Source organism: Podarcis erhardii (genome assembly GCF_964252035.2).
Source record: "Podarcis erhardii genome assembly, chromosome: 2".
Taxonomy (NCBI): Eukaryota; Metazoa; Chordata; class Lepidosauria; order Squamata; family Lacertidae; genus Podarcis; species Podarcis erhardii.
Genome location: NC_138498.1, coordinates 16,715,313 through 16,733,681, shown reverse-complemented (window position 1 = coordinate 16,733,681; position 18,369 = coordinate 16,715,313). Strand labels below are relative to the sequence as shown.

General features: G+C 43.3%; 1 protein-coding gene across 1 annotated transcript in view; it reads left to right on the top strand.

The window, feature by feature from the left end:
• CERS5 (ceramide synthase 5) overlaps positions 1-15,411 on the top strand; it is a 37,573-nt gene extending 22,162 nt beyond the window's left edge. Inside the window, exons 7-10 of the mRNA XM_081849989.1 lie at positions 2,815-2,943; positions 3,151-3,257; positions 4,997-5,153; positions 14,184-15,411. Of these exons, the coding sequence (XP_081706115.1) occupies positions 2,815-2,943; positions 3,151-3,257; positions 4,997-5,153; positions 14,184-14,336 (546 nt within the window). The 3' untranslated portion in view covers positions 14,337-15,411. The remainder of the gene's footprint in view (positions 1-2,814; positions 2,944-3,150; positions 3,258-4,996; positions 5,154-14,183) is intronic.
• The last annotated feature ends 2,958 nt before the right edge of the window (positions 15,412-18,369 follow it).

The window sequence follows — 18,369 nt, the reverse complement described above, 5'->3', positions numbered from 1 at the left end:
AGTTGTCTGGGCCTAGGATGTTGTGCATTTGTCTTCTCAGTTACTGCTCATATTTTGGCTGCAAACATTTTTGGCATTCTGTATAAATGGGCCATATTCAACAAACAGGAGCTGATGAATTTAGTTTTGAGATATTTTGTGGGTTGCAGAGGTACTGCCCAGTTACAGTGAATAGTTTCTAAATGCAGTTACCAGTAAAAGAAGCAGTTGTTTTAATTGCTGCTGCCATTATTTGCTTTCTGCAAACCACTGGAAACAGATGCACCTGGAAGTCTCTCAATACATTGTTGGAGAATGGGTGCTTTTCCAGAATGTCTTCTGTGTATGCATTCATGGGGAACAAGGCAACTGATTTGGCATTTTCATTATTTTTCTCTCGGACAATCATGTGAGCAGAAACCACCAGAAATTTAATGTCTCGATTGTGAGTTCTCCCTGAAATGTTTTGTGGCTGACCACTTTCACTAAAACATTTTCATCTATGCCTCAGTAAGAATTGCTCCAAAAATATTTGTATGGAGGCAAATGTTTTACACAAGCTAATCTTCCCTTTTTGTGTGTCACTGTAACTGGTGTTAATCTCCAGTTAAATTATTATTATTATAATTATAATCTCTTTCCTTCAGCTGACTGTTGAGATCCCTAGGAGAGGGAGATGTGTGTACTTCAGTTTACTCAGGCAGCCCTAGCAGAATCCTACCTAGTAACTTGTTGAAGAGTTAGTGAGTACACCTGTTAGTATTTTGTTGGCCTGTTAGTAGAATTACATGAGAAGCTTGGAAAAGAGGCAGTTTGAGTATTGTTGAATGCAATTGTTGTTTTTATATATGCTTCCTAAACCTTGAGTCCCTGACCCAAGTCCCAAGGTACTTATTTATTCTGTGAACTGCCTTGGGACCTCCGGGCATCAGGCAGTATATAAATTCAATCAATCAATCAATCAAAAAAATAAATACTCTAAGGTTGCTGTAGCATTGACTTTTCAGCAGTCTACATGGTATATTTTGCAAGGATTGTGAGTAAACTGTTTTCAATGAAGGAGTGCCCAGCATTGGCTGCTTATCATGAGGCTTGGTTCCTAGAATAGGCTACCCAATCTGTACAGATTCTACACCCAGAATGGGAGGTTGCTGAAAGAAAAATTAAAAAGTCTATTGTCTTACTCTGGCACCAGTGATTTTCTCCCAAAGCAATACCTTTACTGATAACATTTCAGATTACAAAAAGCCCTAATTTTATCTTATTCAAACTGACTACATTGAGAGACACTCCTATATAGCAAATAACCCTGTTCTGCAATGTCCCTCAGATCAGCCTCCATACCTGAGGACTGAAAAGTAGCCAAAGTAGCACAATATTTTTTTTAAATTTTTTTTTAAAGGGTTCCAGCAGGGATCCTGAAAATTACAGGCTGGTTAGCTTAACATCTGTCCCTGGAAAACTGATGGAAAGTAATGTTAAAGATAAAATAATCAACTATATAGAACAAGGGAAAGTCTTGTCTCACAAACCTATTGGAATTCTTTGAGAATGTCAATAAGCATATACAGTCGTACCTTGGTTATTGAATTTAATTGTTCCGGAAGTCCATTCAACTCCTGGAACCGTTCGAAAACCAAGGCACGGCTTTTGATTGGCTGCAGGAGCTTCCTGCACTCAAATTGGAAGCTGTGTAAGCTGTGTCAGACGTTTGGCTTCTGAAAATCGTTTGAAAATTGGAACAATCACTTCCGGTTTTCAATTGTTCAGGAACCAAAACGTTCGGCAACTTAGCTGTTCGACATCCAAGGTACGACTAGATAACAGTGATCCAGTTGGCTTGGACTTCCAAAATACAGTGGTACCTCAGGTTACAGATGCTTCAGGTTACATACGCTTCAGGTTACAGACTCCACTAACCCAGAAATAGTACCTCGGGTTAAGAACTTTGCTTCAGGATGAGAACAGAAATTGTGCTGTGGCGGTGCGGCAACAGCGGGAGGCCCCATTAGCTAAAGTGGTGTCTCAGGTTAAGAACAGTTTTAGGTTAAGAACGGACCTCCGGAACGAATTAAGTTCTTAACCAGAGGTACCACTGCACTTTTGACTAAGTACCTCACCAAAGACTTCTGAGAAAGCTTAGTAGTCAAGGAATAAGAGAGATCCTCTTTCAGATCAAGAATTGGTTAAGATGCCGGAAGCAAAGTGTAGGAATAAACAGACAGTTCTCCAAACAGAGAGAAGTAGTGGGGTTTTTGTCTTTTGACTTGCTAATAAGTGATTTGGAGTTAGGAGTGAGCAGTCAGGAGGCCAAATTTGCTGATGATGCTAAATTGTCCAGGGTTGTTAAAACAGAAAGAGATTGCGAAGAGCTCCAAATTGGCCTCTCCAAACTGAGTAAATGGGCAGTGAAAAGGCAAATGCAATTCACTGTAAACAAGTGTAAAATGATGCAAAACATAATAATCTTAACTTTACGTACATTCTCCCAGGGTCTGAACTGCATGTGACAGACCAGGAACAAGAGTAGATAACTTGATGATGATGTTGGCCAAAGTGCAAATCCCATGTTGTCATTGCTGTTGAGGATCAGGAAACTTTCTCACTTGGAAGAAAAGGTTTTCAATAACACTAATGGCACCCAGTTTGATTTGTGATGAAGTGATGGCTGTACACATTTCTAGACCGCTGTTCTATAATCATTGTGATCTTGAAAGCAGCTCACCTTTGTGTCAGAAAGAAGTTTGTAGGTGCTAAACTAAAGATTTCCCAATCTGTATTATGTTGTGTTCCTTGCACTCCATAGTGATATCATGCTGGTACTTGTTTTTTCAGGATTTCCTGGTCATGTTTATTCATCACTTTATATCAGTTGCACTCCTTAGCTTCTCCTATATGAACAACATGGTGCGGGTAGGAAGTTTGGTTTTGTTGGTTCATGATACAGCAGATGGCTTCCTAGAAGTAAGTACCTCACACAGTTCCATCGAGTTTTTACCACTGTATTCAAATGGCTTATTTGTGTTAGATGCTTTTAATTTTTTTCTAGAAATCTATTTGCATACAACGGAACAAAGTAATAACCATTTCTTAAACCATTTCTTAAATGATGGGATTATTGCATTGAAGTCTGGAGGAGTTTTCTTAGAGCTTCTCCCTTTTCCCCCCTAGGTAGCAAAAATTGCCAACTATGCCAAATACCAGCGAGCCTGTGATGCCACCTTTGTGCTGTTTTGTGTGGTGTTCATTGTTACTCGTTTGGGGGTTTATCCTTTCTGGTAAGTATTTACTGAGATTGAGGTGGGGGAGAGCAAGTCAAGGGATAACTTTAGGGGTTCATTGTGCCAAGAGTCTGGTACAGATGATTAAACAGCTGTAGCACACAGGTAACCTCTGTAACAGGACCCCTTCACAGATGTGTGATAAGAAGCATATCCCCTGAAGGACTTGATTGATTTTTGGGACTCAGGAAGCAAAAGGACCTGGCAGAATGCGTGAGGAGGCATCAGGAGCTCAAAGTTTTGGTTCTGCTGTTTCAATATTTTATATACAATGGCAAAATACTTAAGGTGGGCCCTGAGTTGGGTTTCAATCTTTTCAGGTTGCACAGTTCCATTGCAGCTTGTGCTCGAGAGGCAGGATATGGAATGTGGTCCCTGGTCTCCATTCAGTCATAATGCCTCTCCCCCTGTTGCAGAAGGGGCCAGTTTGAATTGGTGGAGATTGTTGAACAGTTCCTCTTGATACTTTGTGCATTACTTGTGTGGATACAGAGGTATTGGAAGGGAACCCATTGAGTATCGCTTGTTATACTGTGTGGCTCCTGCTAGCCACTCAGAAAAGGTGCCCTGCTTCAACTTTATATCTGTGTAGGCCCTTGCAATATTTAGAACTTGGATTGTCCAGATTTCTAGATTACACAAGGAGCCTACACAGGTAGAAAGTGCTCTTCAGGAGTTACTGTTGACGCATGAGAATCCAGGAGGAGTCCTGCAACCCAGGGTTGCTCCTTTGTGCTGAGTGATTTGGGAAGAGGAATTAGGCTGCCCAGCACATCTGCATTTGAGGTGTGATCAACAGATGTCCCTCTGAGCCAACTCATGCCAACTTTCTATCCTAGTTATCATTTTCAGCTATGGCAGTAGAGTACTGCCTCAACCGAGGAGAGATTTCAGAGTAATAAATGACTTGAAATGTCTTCTTGCACTGGTGCATTGGTCTGTGCAAGCAAACAAATCTTCTTACTACTGGCCCCACTGATTGTGATTACGCCATGGCAGCCTGTACGTATTGTTGCTATATCACTCAGCAAGTCCTTGGCGTGTGGTAGGGAGCCAGTGAATCTTTAATGCTGTTTCCATTGGTCTTATTGTAATCCCCCTGTTTCCCGGGTGTGCCTTCTTATCTCAGATTGCAATGGGAAGTGACTTTGCTGTCTCAGTGGTTGCATACTGTGTAATGCCATACTGCACTTATCAAATAGCATGCGGTGGCTCATGTAGAAACTGTTTTTCCCTTTAGAGGTGGGAAGGTCCCTCCTCCGAGAGTGCAAAGGCAGGTTTGACTAATGAAGACCTGCGGGAGGAGAGTTTCAGGCTCTCTTGAGTTCTAGCAACCAGAGGCCTCAGATTTCATTGGCTTTCTCCCTTTTTAAAGTCCTTAATAGATCTGATATTTTCCTGCTGCAGCAAGGTGCAGTGGGGTAAATCACACATTTTCTGTCAGTGTAAGGCTTCCTAAATCCATTAAACATGTAAAACCAACAGACCTTTTTATTTTTTTCTGGAAATAGATGAATTGCTAAGCATTTCAGCTCCTGACTCAATCAAAGCATTAACAAAAACTGAATGGAGAAGAAATGAGATGTCTTAAGACCGGAGGCATTAACATTCCGTAAAGGAATTTTTTTATGGGCAGATGTTTTTGTAGTCCAGTCAGCTTGGTTTCTATCTAGAAGCTGGGAGTTGTGAAAGATAAGCAAAGTGCCAATATAACAATTCACTTCTTTGTCTTGCAGGTTATTGAACACAACTTTGTTTGAAAGCAAGGAAATAATTGGCCCTTATCCATCATGGTGGCTATTTAATGGGCTTCTTCTAATTTTGCAAGTTCTAAATGTCATCTGGTCCTATTTCATCATTCGCATTGCCTACAAGGCCCTGGCACGAGGGAAGGTATGAATTCCAACTTGCTTAAGCACTGGGAACTCCCAGATACTTGCTTCCTTTTTTGCATATTTCACAAACACCTGTGGCTTTGAAGAAGGCGGACTGCTGCCTGAGATAACAACTTTTTACTTCGATAACATTTTAACTTATATGTTAAGTAGCTGCTAGAATGAGAAAAGTATTTGTCTCTCTTCACACCGCTCTACTTCCTCTCATTAGTAAACACACACACAAACACACCAGCCATTGCTCTTGATCCTTCTCCAGACTGCCCATATTTATCCAGACCACCCAAGTAGTTCTCTCACATTGATGAATGTTACGCACTTGTAAAGGTGCAATTGCAGAGTGAATCGCAATTTTGCTCAGAATTCCCTGATGAGCTGTACTTCATGTTACATATCAAATGCTCCCCTACCAGACAACATCAGAGGCTTAGGTTTGACTGAAGTAGGAAATGCTGCCCCAGCAGAACTGGTTGGCCACTATGAAAACTAGATGGACCTTTTGTCAGATCCAGCAAGGCTGCTCTTAACGTTTTTTTGCACTCTGAATTCTGGTACCAACAGATGGTACCAAATGGGGATATTTAATTCCAGGAGCTGATCAGTGTGTCAAATACACCCAGCAGAAGGAAAGGTGATATTGAAAGGCCGAAAGGGCCTTGCTGCTAAACTCCTCTTTGCTTTGTAGCAGTGAGTGCTCCAGGCCCTTACCTGCAGTGTTGCTGAGCATAGGTGCTAGAACTGACTCTTAGAAGCCGCTCCTTTAAGAAGCATTGGAAGCCACTACATTGCCAGAACTAAGCTTGCCTTCACTTTTTTTCTGAGGAGGACATTGGCATGAAGGAAGACAGGTAGCTAAGTTTATTAAGACCTCTGGCTCTCAAAGTAGGGCTTGTGTTTAGCCTGCTATTGTGTCTGCAGGGCTTTGTGGGAGGAGGAGAGGCTATAGTTTTATGTAGGAAAGAAGTGAAAACTACTTGTTCTTATGAAAGTGGCCATGGAAGCAGATTTGCAAAAGAGAGAGAGATAATTTATCTGAACAATTCAGATTCAGAATCTTAGCTAAATACTATATATTTACAGAAATAAACAGTTCTATATTATTGGGCATTTGCTTTCCTGTAGAGCATTTTAATGATGCCTGAGTACTTTTCTTTCTGCATATTCAAATAATCCCAATTTCTTCTCTGCCTTGCAGCTTAGATACTGTGTCTTTTCTTTTCGTGTTTGTATCTTAATTACATATATATTTGTGGATTGAATCTAGATGTGCCATGAGTAGAGCTGGGGAGCGAACAAGCCGGGTTGAGGGGAGCCTTCCAGAATTACTTGGGAAGTAGTGCTGAAGAATGCTGGGGAAGGGGAGAATCAGTAAAATTTGCCCATTCCACTTTTCTTTAAACAGGATCTTCAGCTGGATCTCAGTCCCTTCCATGAACGGAAGGGGAAGTCTGGATCTCACCCATGTTTGTTTCGTTCATTTATCTGCTGAGTGGCTATAGCTGATTTTCAAGCTTGGGGTATCTTGCAGGAGACCTGCATCTCTCCTCTCCTTGCTTTTCTTTCCTGATCAGGTGACCTAGTCAGGGAAGGACTCTCCTCTGTATTCTTCATTCTCTCTCCCTCCTTTCTCTGTGCCAGACTGAAGCTGGATCTCTTCCTCTTCTTGTATGTAAGTGCAATCTGCTATTGTGGCCGGTAGAGGGGAGTGGGGGGACTACCTGTGTCTAAAATGAGTCTGAACACTGTTTAGCCTCAAACCAGCTGTGCTTTGCAGGTTTCTTTCAAACAGTTGTTAGTTAATCTGAAAACTGCTCACAAGAAAGTCAGGTCTCTGATATTGACGTAGGTGGCTATAATCTTTGTGTGCGACCTTCATCTGTGGACCTTCAGCTCTGTGGTTCATCTTGCTAGTATTTTTTTCAATTAAATCTTCCTTTCTTTGAAAAGGAAAATATAGCATAGAAAATTAAGGATGTCAGAATGCATCAGGTAATGAATATTCGCTCTCAAAACACATACTTTTTTAAAAAAAGGCTGAATAAAATAGCATGTAAAATTTGAAAACCTAGTTCAGTTCATCTGTTGCTAAAATGAGATTGTTTGCTTCTCTCTGGAATGTTATGAAAATGGCTTTGGTAGGTTTTATATATTTTGTGGTTTTATATTTTGATTTTGTTCCTTGAACCGCCCTGAGACCTCCGTGTATAGGGCAGTATAATAATAATAGTATAATAATAGTAGTAGTAGTAATAATAATAATAATAATAAAAATTTTTAAAAATATATATTAGATAGTAGGTGGGTTCTGTTGGAAAAGTGTTGCATAAGGCCTGAGCAACCACCAAGAAAATCTCTGCTTGTCCCTACTGTGGATGCTGATGGAATTTAGCATCATGAAGCCACACTTCATGAAAACCTACATGGTCAGTCCTTATGGATCCGGGTCATTTACAGTTTTCAGAGTTAAAATCAGCACCATTTATACCTTGGAATCTGGTATATGGAGAATTAAAAGCCTGCCACATAGTATTCCTAGTCTTCACATGAGGAAAACCATTGCCACAAATGGCTATAAAATATAACACATTTTTTGTTAATTATTCCTGCCTCCCATTTATATTATGATCTTAAAAGCATTTGGTGGCTATCAGGCAATATATATTTGCAGCTCTTGAGAAGTGGGCACCTACAGTTGACCCTGTCAATCATTAACTTGTCATTGGTAGGTGCCCTGTCATCCTTTCCATAGGGCTGTTCAAAGTCCATATGCCTAACTGTAATCAGGGGTGTGGATAGCTTGAGCACACCTAGTGCGCATTAGCCGCAAGGGTAAAAATCCCGAGTGTTATGTAAATGAGTGTTATTGGTTGCAGGCTCACAAGTGGAGAGCCTACCCTTGACAGGTGCTACAGCAGAGATAGAATAATCTGTATATAACTATGATGTGAGCATTTCAGCCTTGTTTGCAGTAACAGCCGGTGCCTTTACTGTTCAGTAGTAATCTATTGCCACCTTGTGGCAAGTCATGTAAACAATAAATACAAAATGGACTGTGAACTTTATAGGACCTGGGTGCCAGTTTGCATGAGGATTTTTTTCAGGCTGCGCATGGGTTCTAAAACACTTGCCGCATGATGCACTAGTTAATCTGTACCCTTCCTGCAGTTTCTCCCTATTGGTTCTGTGTGTTTTCAGAGCTGTTCTGTTACGGGTGGTGGTGGTCCTTCTCTCTGTGTGCTAGTGCTTGTGGTGTGTTGTAGCATCACACTATAATATTTTCAGTGGGAGTGTCTTAAAACCTTAAAAACATTTCCCACCCCCCAGCTTTTACACCTCACCTTTATCTTAACCTTTGGTTGGCGGAAGTGGGCAGGAAATTATCTGCCATTTTCATGTACATTCCTGCATTTCACAGCCATTAGCAAGCAATAGAGAAGGCAGCCCTTTGTCACAGTGTAGACAGAAACACACACACACACACATGTTCTACAATAAATGAAGCTCTGTAAAGTAGTACTTTATTTCCCTCCCCCACTTTAGCTCCTTGAATGTTCACCTGCACTATTGTGCCAGTGTTTACAAGGTTAAAAATAAAAGGCCACATGAGCCCCCCCCCACAACGCCACCAGCCACTAATAAGCTACTGCCCACTGTAATCAGCGGCATGGGATTACTTTTAGAGGAAGAAGTGCACAGTCCCACAGTGTGCTGCCACCACTATGCCTCAAGGACCGCATCTCCCCATAAAAATCGCCCCAGACCTCTGCGTTCATCATCTGAGGCCCTTCTTCATGTGCCTTTTCCACGTGAGGTCTGGAGGGTGACAACATGAGAACGGGCCTTTTTTATAGTGACTCCCCGTTTGTGGAATGCTCTCCCCAGGGAGGTTCGCCTGGCACTTTCATTATATATATTTTTAGGCACAAGGAGTTTCTCTTCAACCAGGCCTTTGGCTGATTAAATGTGTCTGTGGGAAGGGGGAGTTATCATTATTATTATTATTCACTTGTGTTTTTATCTTGTGTGAACCACCCTGAGATCTTGTGATGAAGGCCAAAATAATAATAATAATAATAATAATAATAATAATAATAATAATAATAATAATAATATTGTTCCAACAATGAAAAGCTGTCTAGGGCAGATTTTTGCTAGTGTAAGTGTATGCAAGCTTTTGAGTGTTGCGTAATTCTTTTTTTATATAAAGTCTGCATGCGTAATATAGCAGGAGTGGGTTCAATAAATATTATTGTACCTGTTTTGCATGGCATCACGTCACCCAGGAACCACTTACTGAAATACGTTCTTGTCTCTATTTTAAATATGTGTGTGTGTGTATTCAGTTATGAATATATAAAGAATAAACTTACATAGACCACAAACACAGTTCAGCCTGGACCACAGGTTGAATGCAGCTCTCCAGTTCTCTCTTCACCCCTCAGGACTCTCTGGGGCTCACGTCTCTCCCCCCCTAGCTCCCCCCCTACTGGGCCTGCTCAGTGCATGCCTTCCTCAGGTGGTCTTGCATGGCCAGAATGTACCCTTGAACTATTATAATGTCTCTTGCTGGCATGCCTTGATGTGTGTAAACCTCTAGCCACAATGAGGCTGGAAGTAGCTTCCTTTACAGAAGGTAAGAGTCGGATCTGTTGTGCTTTTGCTTCTGGTCCCACCTACCACTGCCATGTAGCCCGTGGCTGAATTCCCCAGCCCTGTCATTGAGGGAAAGTCTGACCTCTTCACCACTTGTCTGGTGGTTTTGTTTTAATATATGCTTACCTGCTTTAATATATGCTTACCTGGAAACGGCGTTTCCGTGTGCTGCACTGGTGCTGGCTCACCAGAGCAGCTTCGTCACGCTGGCCACGTGACCCGGAAGTGTCTCCGGACAGCGCTGGCCCCCGGCCTCTTAAGTGAGATGGGCGCACAACCCTAGAGTCGGACAGGACTGGCCCGTACGGGCAGGGGTACCTTTACCTTTTTACCTGGTTAATTAATACACCTGATGGCAAAATTAGACTTGGGCTAATTCTGGTCATGTGAAAAGTACTTGTAGTTTTTACATTTCAGGAGATATTCCTCTTGGGCTATCCTTGAAAGAATGGTATTATCTGTTTAAATTGTTATCCATCAGAATGAGTAATGTTTGTAAGACTATGTGGCCTTTTTCTTGAAAAGCTGAGATGCATTCTGTTTGTAGGGTGAACCTCTTCCCATCAGCTTTATGATGTTCCCTTGTAGCTCAGGTGTGTTTAGTGACCAAGCAGTCAAATTTCCTGCCCTGGGAGATCCATCTGACTTCCTCTTTAATGTCATTTTGCCTTTTCCTTTAAATATTTCACATACATTTTATAATATCCTTGATATATTTTCATTCTGGCACCTGGTTAGTTATTTTTTGAATGTCTTATAAAGTTACTATTTTATTTGCTTTAAAATTTAGATTCTTGGCCCCTTGAACACTTTTCAGAAATTGGAAAGCAGCGAAGCAAATCATTTATTTTTTTAAAAATTATGCGAAGAATGGAAATGCATTAGAAATAATATATTCCATTTCCTCCCCCGCAATGTTTCCGAGGTCCAAAAGTAGCAGCCATAAATGCAAAAAAGCATTTCTGATCTTGGTGGAAATTTGCCCTTCCAAAGGAAGCTTTCACATAAATTTGGCTGGGGCATGTTCCACAGGGGGGGATGCACTGGGACAACTGATCTCAGTGTTCACGGGTAGGAGGAGGAGTTACGCTAAGACTAGACCATGTCATTACAGAGGGGGCAGGTTTAGTCGTTGTCTGAGGACTATCCCTGCCTCCGGGTCTGGTCCTGACCGGATGGATACTAGAATCAGCAAGGGATACCCACATGACCTGAAGGTGCTGCTGTGCAATGCCAGGTCAATGATTCATAAGACCACTGCCATCCATGACTTGATCATGGATGGAGGACTTGACCTGGCATGTGTAACAGAGACTTGGTTGGATGAAGCAGGTGGGCCTGTCCTTGCCGCTGCTTGTCCACCAGGTTTCTCTTACGCACAGCAACCCAGGTCATGTGGGCAGGGAGGGGGGGTTGCAGTGATTTTTAGGAAGTCATTAGTTTGCACCAGGCGTCCTATTGGGAAGACCCAGTTTTCCGAGTGCATGTTCTGGAAGTTGGGCAATAGGGGCAGTACAGGATTCCTTTTGGTGTACCGACCTCCCCGCTGCACCAAGGATTCCCTGCCCGAGCTGCTTCAGGTTGTGGCAGATGTTCTCCTGGAGACACCTAGCTTGGTCGTCCTAGGGGATTATAATATCCATGCCGACACGACCTTACAAGGGGTCGCTCGGGACTTCGTGGAAAGCATGGCCTCCGTGGGGCTGTCCCTGAATAAGTCTGGCCCAACCCATAGCCGCGGACATGCCTTGGACCTGGTGTTTACCTCTATGGATGTTGGTGATCTGACACTAAGTAAAAGCGAAACAAAAGAAGTGCCATGGTCAGATCACTTCCTGGTGCAACTGGACTTCTCTGCGACCCATCCCCTCTGCAGGGAGGTGGGACCAATTCGGATGGTCCGCACCCGCCACTTGATGGATCCAAATGGTTTCCAGATAGTGGTTGGGGATGCTTTATCCCATGTTGATGGCCTTTCAGCTGATTCCCTGGTGGCCCGCTGGAATGTGGAGTTAACCAGGGCTATTGACTGTTTGGCTCCGAAGCACCCTCTCCGATTGCATGGAGCCCGGACAGCCCCGTGGTTTTCCACGGATCTGAGGGCAATGAAACAATCGTTGAGACGGCTAGAGCGCCGGTGGCGGATAACTCATTCCGAATCTGACCGGACACAGGTTAGAGCTCAACGTCGAGCCTACCAAGTGGCGATAGCGACGGCAAAGAAGAATTTCTTCACCGCCTCTATTGCATCTGCAGAAAACAGCAGGAGACTTTTTCAGGTGGTTCACAATTTAGCGGAACCACTTGCAACATCGGGGCCCAGTACGGGCCACATGTTCTCCTGCAATGATTTTGCAAAGTTTTTTGCAGATAAAATCGCTCAGATTCGGGAAGAAGTAGGAAGTGGGAGCAGGGCTGGGGCGGGAGAGTGCTAGAGTTTTGTCTAGTTAAGTTGAGGGGGATCAATTCCAATCTGTTACCTCCGAGGATGTGGACAGGCTGCTTGGACGAGTGAAACCAACCACCTGTCTCCTGGATCCTTGCCCATCCTGGCTTATAAAAGCTAGCCAGGAAGGACTAGGCTATGGGCTTCGTGGGGTGGTGAATGCTTCCCTCCATGAGGGAGCCTTCCCAGACCCGCTGAAATAGGCGGTTATTAAACCGCTTCTTAAAAAAACATCTTTAGATGCGGCCACGATGGCCAACTATCGCCCAGTCTCAAATCTTCCATTCTTGGGCAAGGTGATTGAGCGAGCAGTTGCTGAACAACTCCAGGCACGCCTGGAAGAAGCGGACCATTTGGATCCCTTCCAGTTGGGATTCAGGCCTCATCATGGGACTGAAACTCCTTGGTCGCACTGGTTGATGATCTCCGGCGGGCTAGGGACAAAGGTGAGAGCTGTTTCCTAGTTCTGCTGGATCTCTCAGCGGCGTTTGATACCATCGACCATAACATCCTTCTGGACCGTCTTGAGGGGCTGGGAGCTAGGGGCACTGTCATACAGTGGTTCCACTCCTTCCTCCTGGGCCGTGTTCAGAAAGTGGTGGTGGGGGATGAGTGTTCAGACCCCTGGGCTCTCACTTGTGGGGTGCCTCAGGGTTCTGTCCTCTCCCCCATGCTTTTCAACATTTACATGCAGCCGCTGGGAGAGATCATCAGGAGGTTTGGGCTGGATGTTCATCAGTATGCGGATGATGCCCAGCTCTACCTCTCTTTTAAATCAGAACCAGTGAAGGCGGTGAAGGTCCTGTGTGAGTGTCTGGAGGCGGTTGGAGGATGGATGGCGGCTAACAGATTGAGGTTGAATCCTGACAAGACAGAAGTACTGTTTTTGGGGGACAGGAGGCGGGCAGGTGTGGAGGATTCCCTGGTCCTGAATGAGGTAACTGTGCCCCTGAAGGACCAGGTGCACAGCCTGGGAGTCATTTTGGACTCACAGCTGTCCATGGAGGCACAGGTCAAATCTGTGTCCAGGGCAGCTGTTTACCAGCTCCATCTGGTATGTAGGCTGAGACCCTATCTGCCTGCGGACTGTCTCGCCAGAGTGGTGCATGCTCTGGTTATCTCCCGCTTGGACTACTGCAATGCACTCTACGTGGGGCTGCCTTTGAAGGTGACTCGGAAACTACAACTAATCCAGAATGCAGCAGCTAGACTGGTGACTGGGGGCGGCCGCCGAGACCATATAACACCGGTCTTGAAAGACCTACATTGGCTCCCAGTACGTTTCCGAGCACAATTCAAAGTGTTGGTGCTGACCTTTAAAGCCCTAAACGGCCTCAGTCCAGTAAACCTGAAGGAGCGTCTCCACCCCCATCGTTCTGCCCGGACGCTGAGGTCCAGCGCCAAGGGCCTTCTGGCGGTTCCCTCATTGTGAGAAGCAAAGCTACAGGGAACCAGGCAGAGGGCCTTCTCGGTAGTGGCGCCCACCCTGTGGAACGCCCTTCCAGCAGATGTCAAAGCGATAAACAACTACCTGACATTCAGAAGACATCTTAAGGCAGCCCTGTTCAGGGAAGTTTTTAACGTGTGATATTTTACTGTATTTTTGGTTTCTATGGAAGCCGCCCAGAGTGGCTGGGGAGGCCCAGCCAGATGGGCGGGGTATAAATAATAAATTACTATTATTATTATTATTATTATTATTATTATTATTATTGCTATGTAGAAAAACTGAGGATACCTGCTTCTTTGTTTTCTGTACTCTGTTCTTTTCTGGTTGTTCTTCACAAACTTCACAACTGAATTTGAAAACTGTACCATCTAAGCAACTAATAGCTAAGTGTAGTATGGTGAATGCTACACTGAGTGCTTAACTGATTTTCAAATTAGCTCTTATATTTGTGGTAGACTTACTCTGCTTCTTTCTGTCAGGTGTCAAAAGATGAACGCAGTGATGTCGAAAGTAGCTCCGAAGAGGAAGATGTGACTTCAAGCAGCAGGAAAGGAGTCCTTAGCTCTTCAAGCAATGATACCAGTCGGATTAACGGCCACATAACTAGTGGGCAGTGGGCAGAAGAGGAGTAAGAACTGGCAGGGAGGCCTCAAGAAAACACAGACTTGTGTTCAAATGACTAGATATGTCTTAACTCCATATCCCCAAGAAATCTTTACTTATACCGGCGCTTTGCCCCCAAATCCTCCAGCAGTTCTGAAACAGGCACATCACAGTTTTGTACCGAAGGAATCTAGTTGATTGCTAGTGCAAAAGCTATTTCCAGTTTCACATTTTAAAGAAATTAAGCCATTTTGCATTTAATGGTATCCTATGTTTGCTGAAGCGTGTGAGAGAGAGAGAGTGAGTGAGAGGTGGGGGAGGCTGTTTTATTTTATAGATCAACTGAAACTTTGAGAGAAAGTATTCTTGCAACAACTCTGAAGGTTCGGATCTCAAACAGGTTCTGCCTCTCACTTTTTAATTGCATTCCAGGGGGTTTTTTTTAAACACTGTGGCCTGGTCTAAGCTGATATTCCATTCTCCTAGCAGCAAGGACTAAAGCTGTGTCCTAGGGAGTCTGGGATGTGCCACAGCTAGGCATAGCAACCTGGTGGTGGTAGAGACAGGCCGACTGAGCAATTTGCTTATTTGTTGTTGGGATCCCATTTGCTAATAAAGTTTTACGTCTGCTTGTTTGGGTGGGTGGGAAGACAAGGCTGGCGTTCATTGCTCCCCCCCCCCCCCCGAGTGGAGTAGTGTCTCCAAAGTCTTCATTTTGACTTCCTAAAATCACCTGTTTTTCCTACGAATGCTATGGGTTTTGAGTCACATAGGAATTACAAGGAAGAGGTGGATAAATTTGTGTACTAGGATAATAGGCATGGATGAACTGGTTCTGCTGCCGACTTTTCCATAGACGCTTCTACTTTCAGAAGAGAAGCAAGCATGCCGCCTGTACCTGCTTCAGAGTCTTTTGGTGAGATGTCTGTGGGATAAAGAGGTTGCCACACAAGGGCTTTGAGTCCCTCCCTCCCTTTTACTAAATGGTACTTCAGGGGAGATGAAAGGCAGCAAAGTATTGTCATGAGCAGGACTTTGAAAATGCCCTGAGTTATTATCATTTTATACTATTGTTTACTCTGATTAAAAATAAATTTGCTTGAAGAGTTGTGTCTGTGAATTTTGCTTTACTGAGGAAGGTTGTGTGCATTCTGATTTTAGGTAATATTCTGCTAACGTGCTAACATTGCCAAGTTACACAGGAGCAGTAGATGGTGCTTGAAATTTGAACGCGGCAAAGCAAGTAGCATGTTAGTGGTATTAATTCTGTGGGTACTCTTAGCTGAGCTAAACCCATCCAGGTTTGGAAGATGTTCAGCTTCCAGGGAGTTGCTGATTCTCCCAAATGGCCCCTCTTTCAATCTAGGAACAACCAGGTGTACTTCCATGGAGCACATGGGGTCTACTTGTATGTGCAAGTTGGCAAGCTTTCCAAACGGTGTGTCGCGACACGTGTGTTGGCCGTATTGTGTAGGTGTGCCACGTGAATGCTCCCTGCTCTCCTCCTGGGTTTGGTATTAAAACTGAATTATGGAGTCATGAAATGATGCATGTCTAAAAAGTGTGTCACTAACATGAGAAGTTTGGAAAGCTATGCCTTAGAGTAATATTCCATGTTACAGTTAGCAGTCACCTTTATGTCTGCTAGATTCTTTCTGAACTCTGTTAAGCTGTGATGATCTTGTTTTACAAGCTCTACAACCAAGAAATGGAGCCAAAACCTGCTAATTACTATTTTATAGTATTGTTACAGGGCCACCAAATGATCCTGGGTCAGAGTCCAATTTAGAAGAAAACAGCTGCTGCCCTAGATAGTCCAAAGAACGTTGCCTTCTTCCATTTGACCTCTGTGTCATTCATGTATCAATTTATAACAGTCATATCATGGGTGAAGGACAGAGAAAATCAGGGGTGGTACTGTTGCCACTTCTTGTGACCTGCACAAGCAGGAAGTAAGGGTGCAACTTTTTCTTGCCATGATTGTTCTCCCTCCCATTGATATCAATGGGGATATTAAAACTATGTAGATACCAGGTCTGGCATAGTTTATGGGACTTGGGACCCTGTAGTTCCATAACATCCCTGCCCCCCACTGCAGGGGGGCACTGCAGCCCATTTTGCCCCACTACCACACAGATTACTCCTTGTGTGTGTCTCCCGCCCACCAGCTGGGTTTCCCCAGCTACTCTGAGCAGCTCCCAGCAGAAAAGTAAAAACACAATAAAACATCAAACATTAAAAACTTCCCTAAACAGGGCTGCCTTCAGGTGTCTTCTAAGAAAAGTTTTATTGCCAGTTTAAGTAGGAAGCTTCCTTTTTTCTGGTTTGAGCTATCTTTCATAATGCTTATGCATACTAACATGTGTATAGGAATTGGGAGTTTTACAGAGCGGTAGTTGATATATAGTTATTAAGTTTCACAGCCTTTAGGGCCAAGCTAGTTGTTAGAGTAAGTTTTTGGCTGCCACACATCCTAATTCTTACCTCCTCTGTAGCATCTATTATTTTATTGAAAGTATTTTTATATGCTATTTAAAATATTTTTATACTTTATTGGAAGTATTTTTATACTTTAAATATTCCACTTTTCAGCCAAAAAAAGGCTCCCAGAACAGTTTACTGCTATCAGTGATAAATCAGTTTCTATTCTCAGGCTTTCTATTCTATCTAAAGGATACAACACAAAAGGAAAAGGGATTAGGAATAATGGAAGTTTCTGCTTTTTTTCTTGTACAAAACTCTCAAGGTACAGAAACCCTATTGGTGAAAGGTTAGCCTTTGCTGTCATCATGTTGACTTCCTAAATGAGAAGCTTCTAGCCATTTATATGACTTTTTAGTGGGAAGGGTAACAGCAAAGGATGAATGAGCATTTCTAAACTATTTCGGTCTAAATCATTGTTTCACAAAGGGGAATTGGCAGTAACTGGTAGAAAGACATTAATAGCTTACTGAAGGCATGAGATAACCACTATCTAGCAGACAATCTACATGTGACATGCCTAAAAAAAAGAACACCCTGGCCTTGACAGTTCTGAACACTATTCTGTTGGGTTTCTGTTATGCCACTGTGCAGTTCTTGGAGTCACAAGACTCTGTTGACATTCCAGACTGTTGGAAGTCTCACGGGAGACGGATGTTGAAGTTACTAATTTCCTGTTTCTTTGTTCCTGTTGTTTTCTGTCTCACAGAGAGCAGATGCATATTCATTTCTGTCCTGCGTAGTCAGAAATAAAGCAGCAATGTAGCACATATTTCTGGCTTTTCTGCTGCTGTCTGGGTACTCTGCGTAATGGGGAGCGTGCCTGAAGTCTCATTCAAAGGCTTAGGTCGTTAATCACCGCCGGGAGAGTAGCCGTCACAGCTCGGTTGTACGGAGGCTCCAACATATTCCTCCCTCTCCACCCCCTGGCCCTATATGCTTTGTAATTAGTAGTGTCTGCTAAACTATAGCTACCCTGGAGCCATGCTGTCTGACACACCATTTCACCATACCTTGATACAATCTTACTTTACAGCAGGTGGAAAGAAGCCATCCCAATCCAGCCTGTGGTAATGAGAATTTTTTTTCTTGCCTAATTTGTTCTTTGTGAACTCTTTCTTGCTTTTGTTTATTATTATTTAGAAATGAAAAGACAGTTGCCAGACAGTTGCACAGCAGATGGTATAATTGGATTTGCAATAACAGAAGGGCCAACCTCTCATTTGCTGAAGTAGGATCAGAGAATGCAACATCGCATTCAAGATTATTTTGCTTTTGGCAAGGTTTCTATTTGGCAATCCTCACATCCGCAATTGTGTTAGTTTTTCTATTTTCACATGTCTGTATCAGAATATGTATGTCAAGGCGACATGATTTATTCCCACATGGAAACACTTGTTGACCCAGATGTAAAGACAGTGAGATGCGCCTTTGCTTTTAAACTTGAGCAGGAAATTAGTAAATAGAAACAGAGGAAGTACCACAACACCCACCCGCAAATCATTTGCAAAGTTGTAGGCTCAGCCAGAGGAATCCTGTGGCAAACTGTTTATCCTCATATTGTTTTCCTTCTTTAAATGG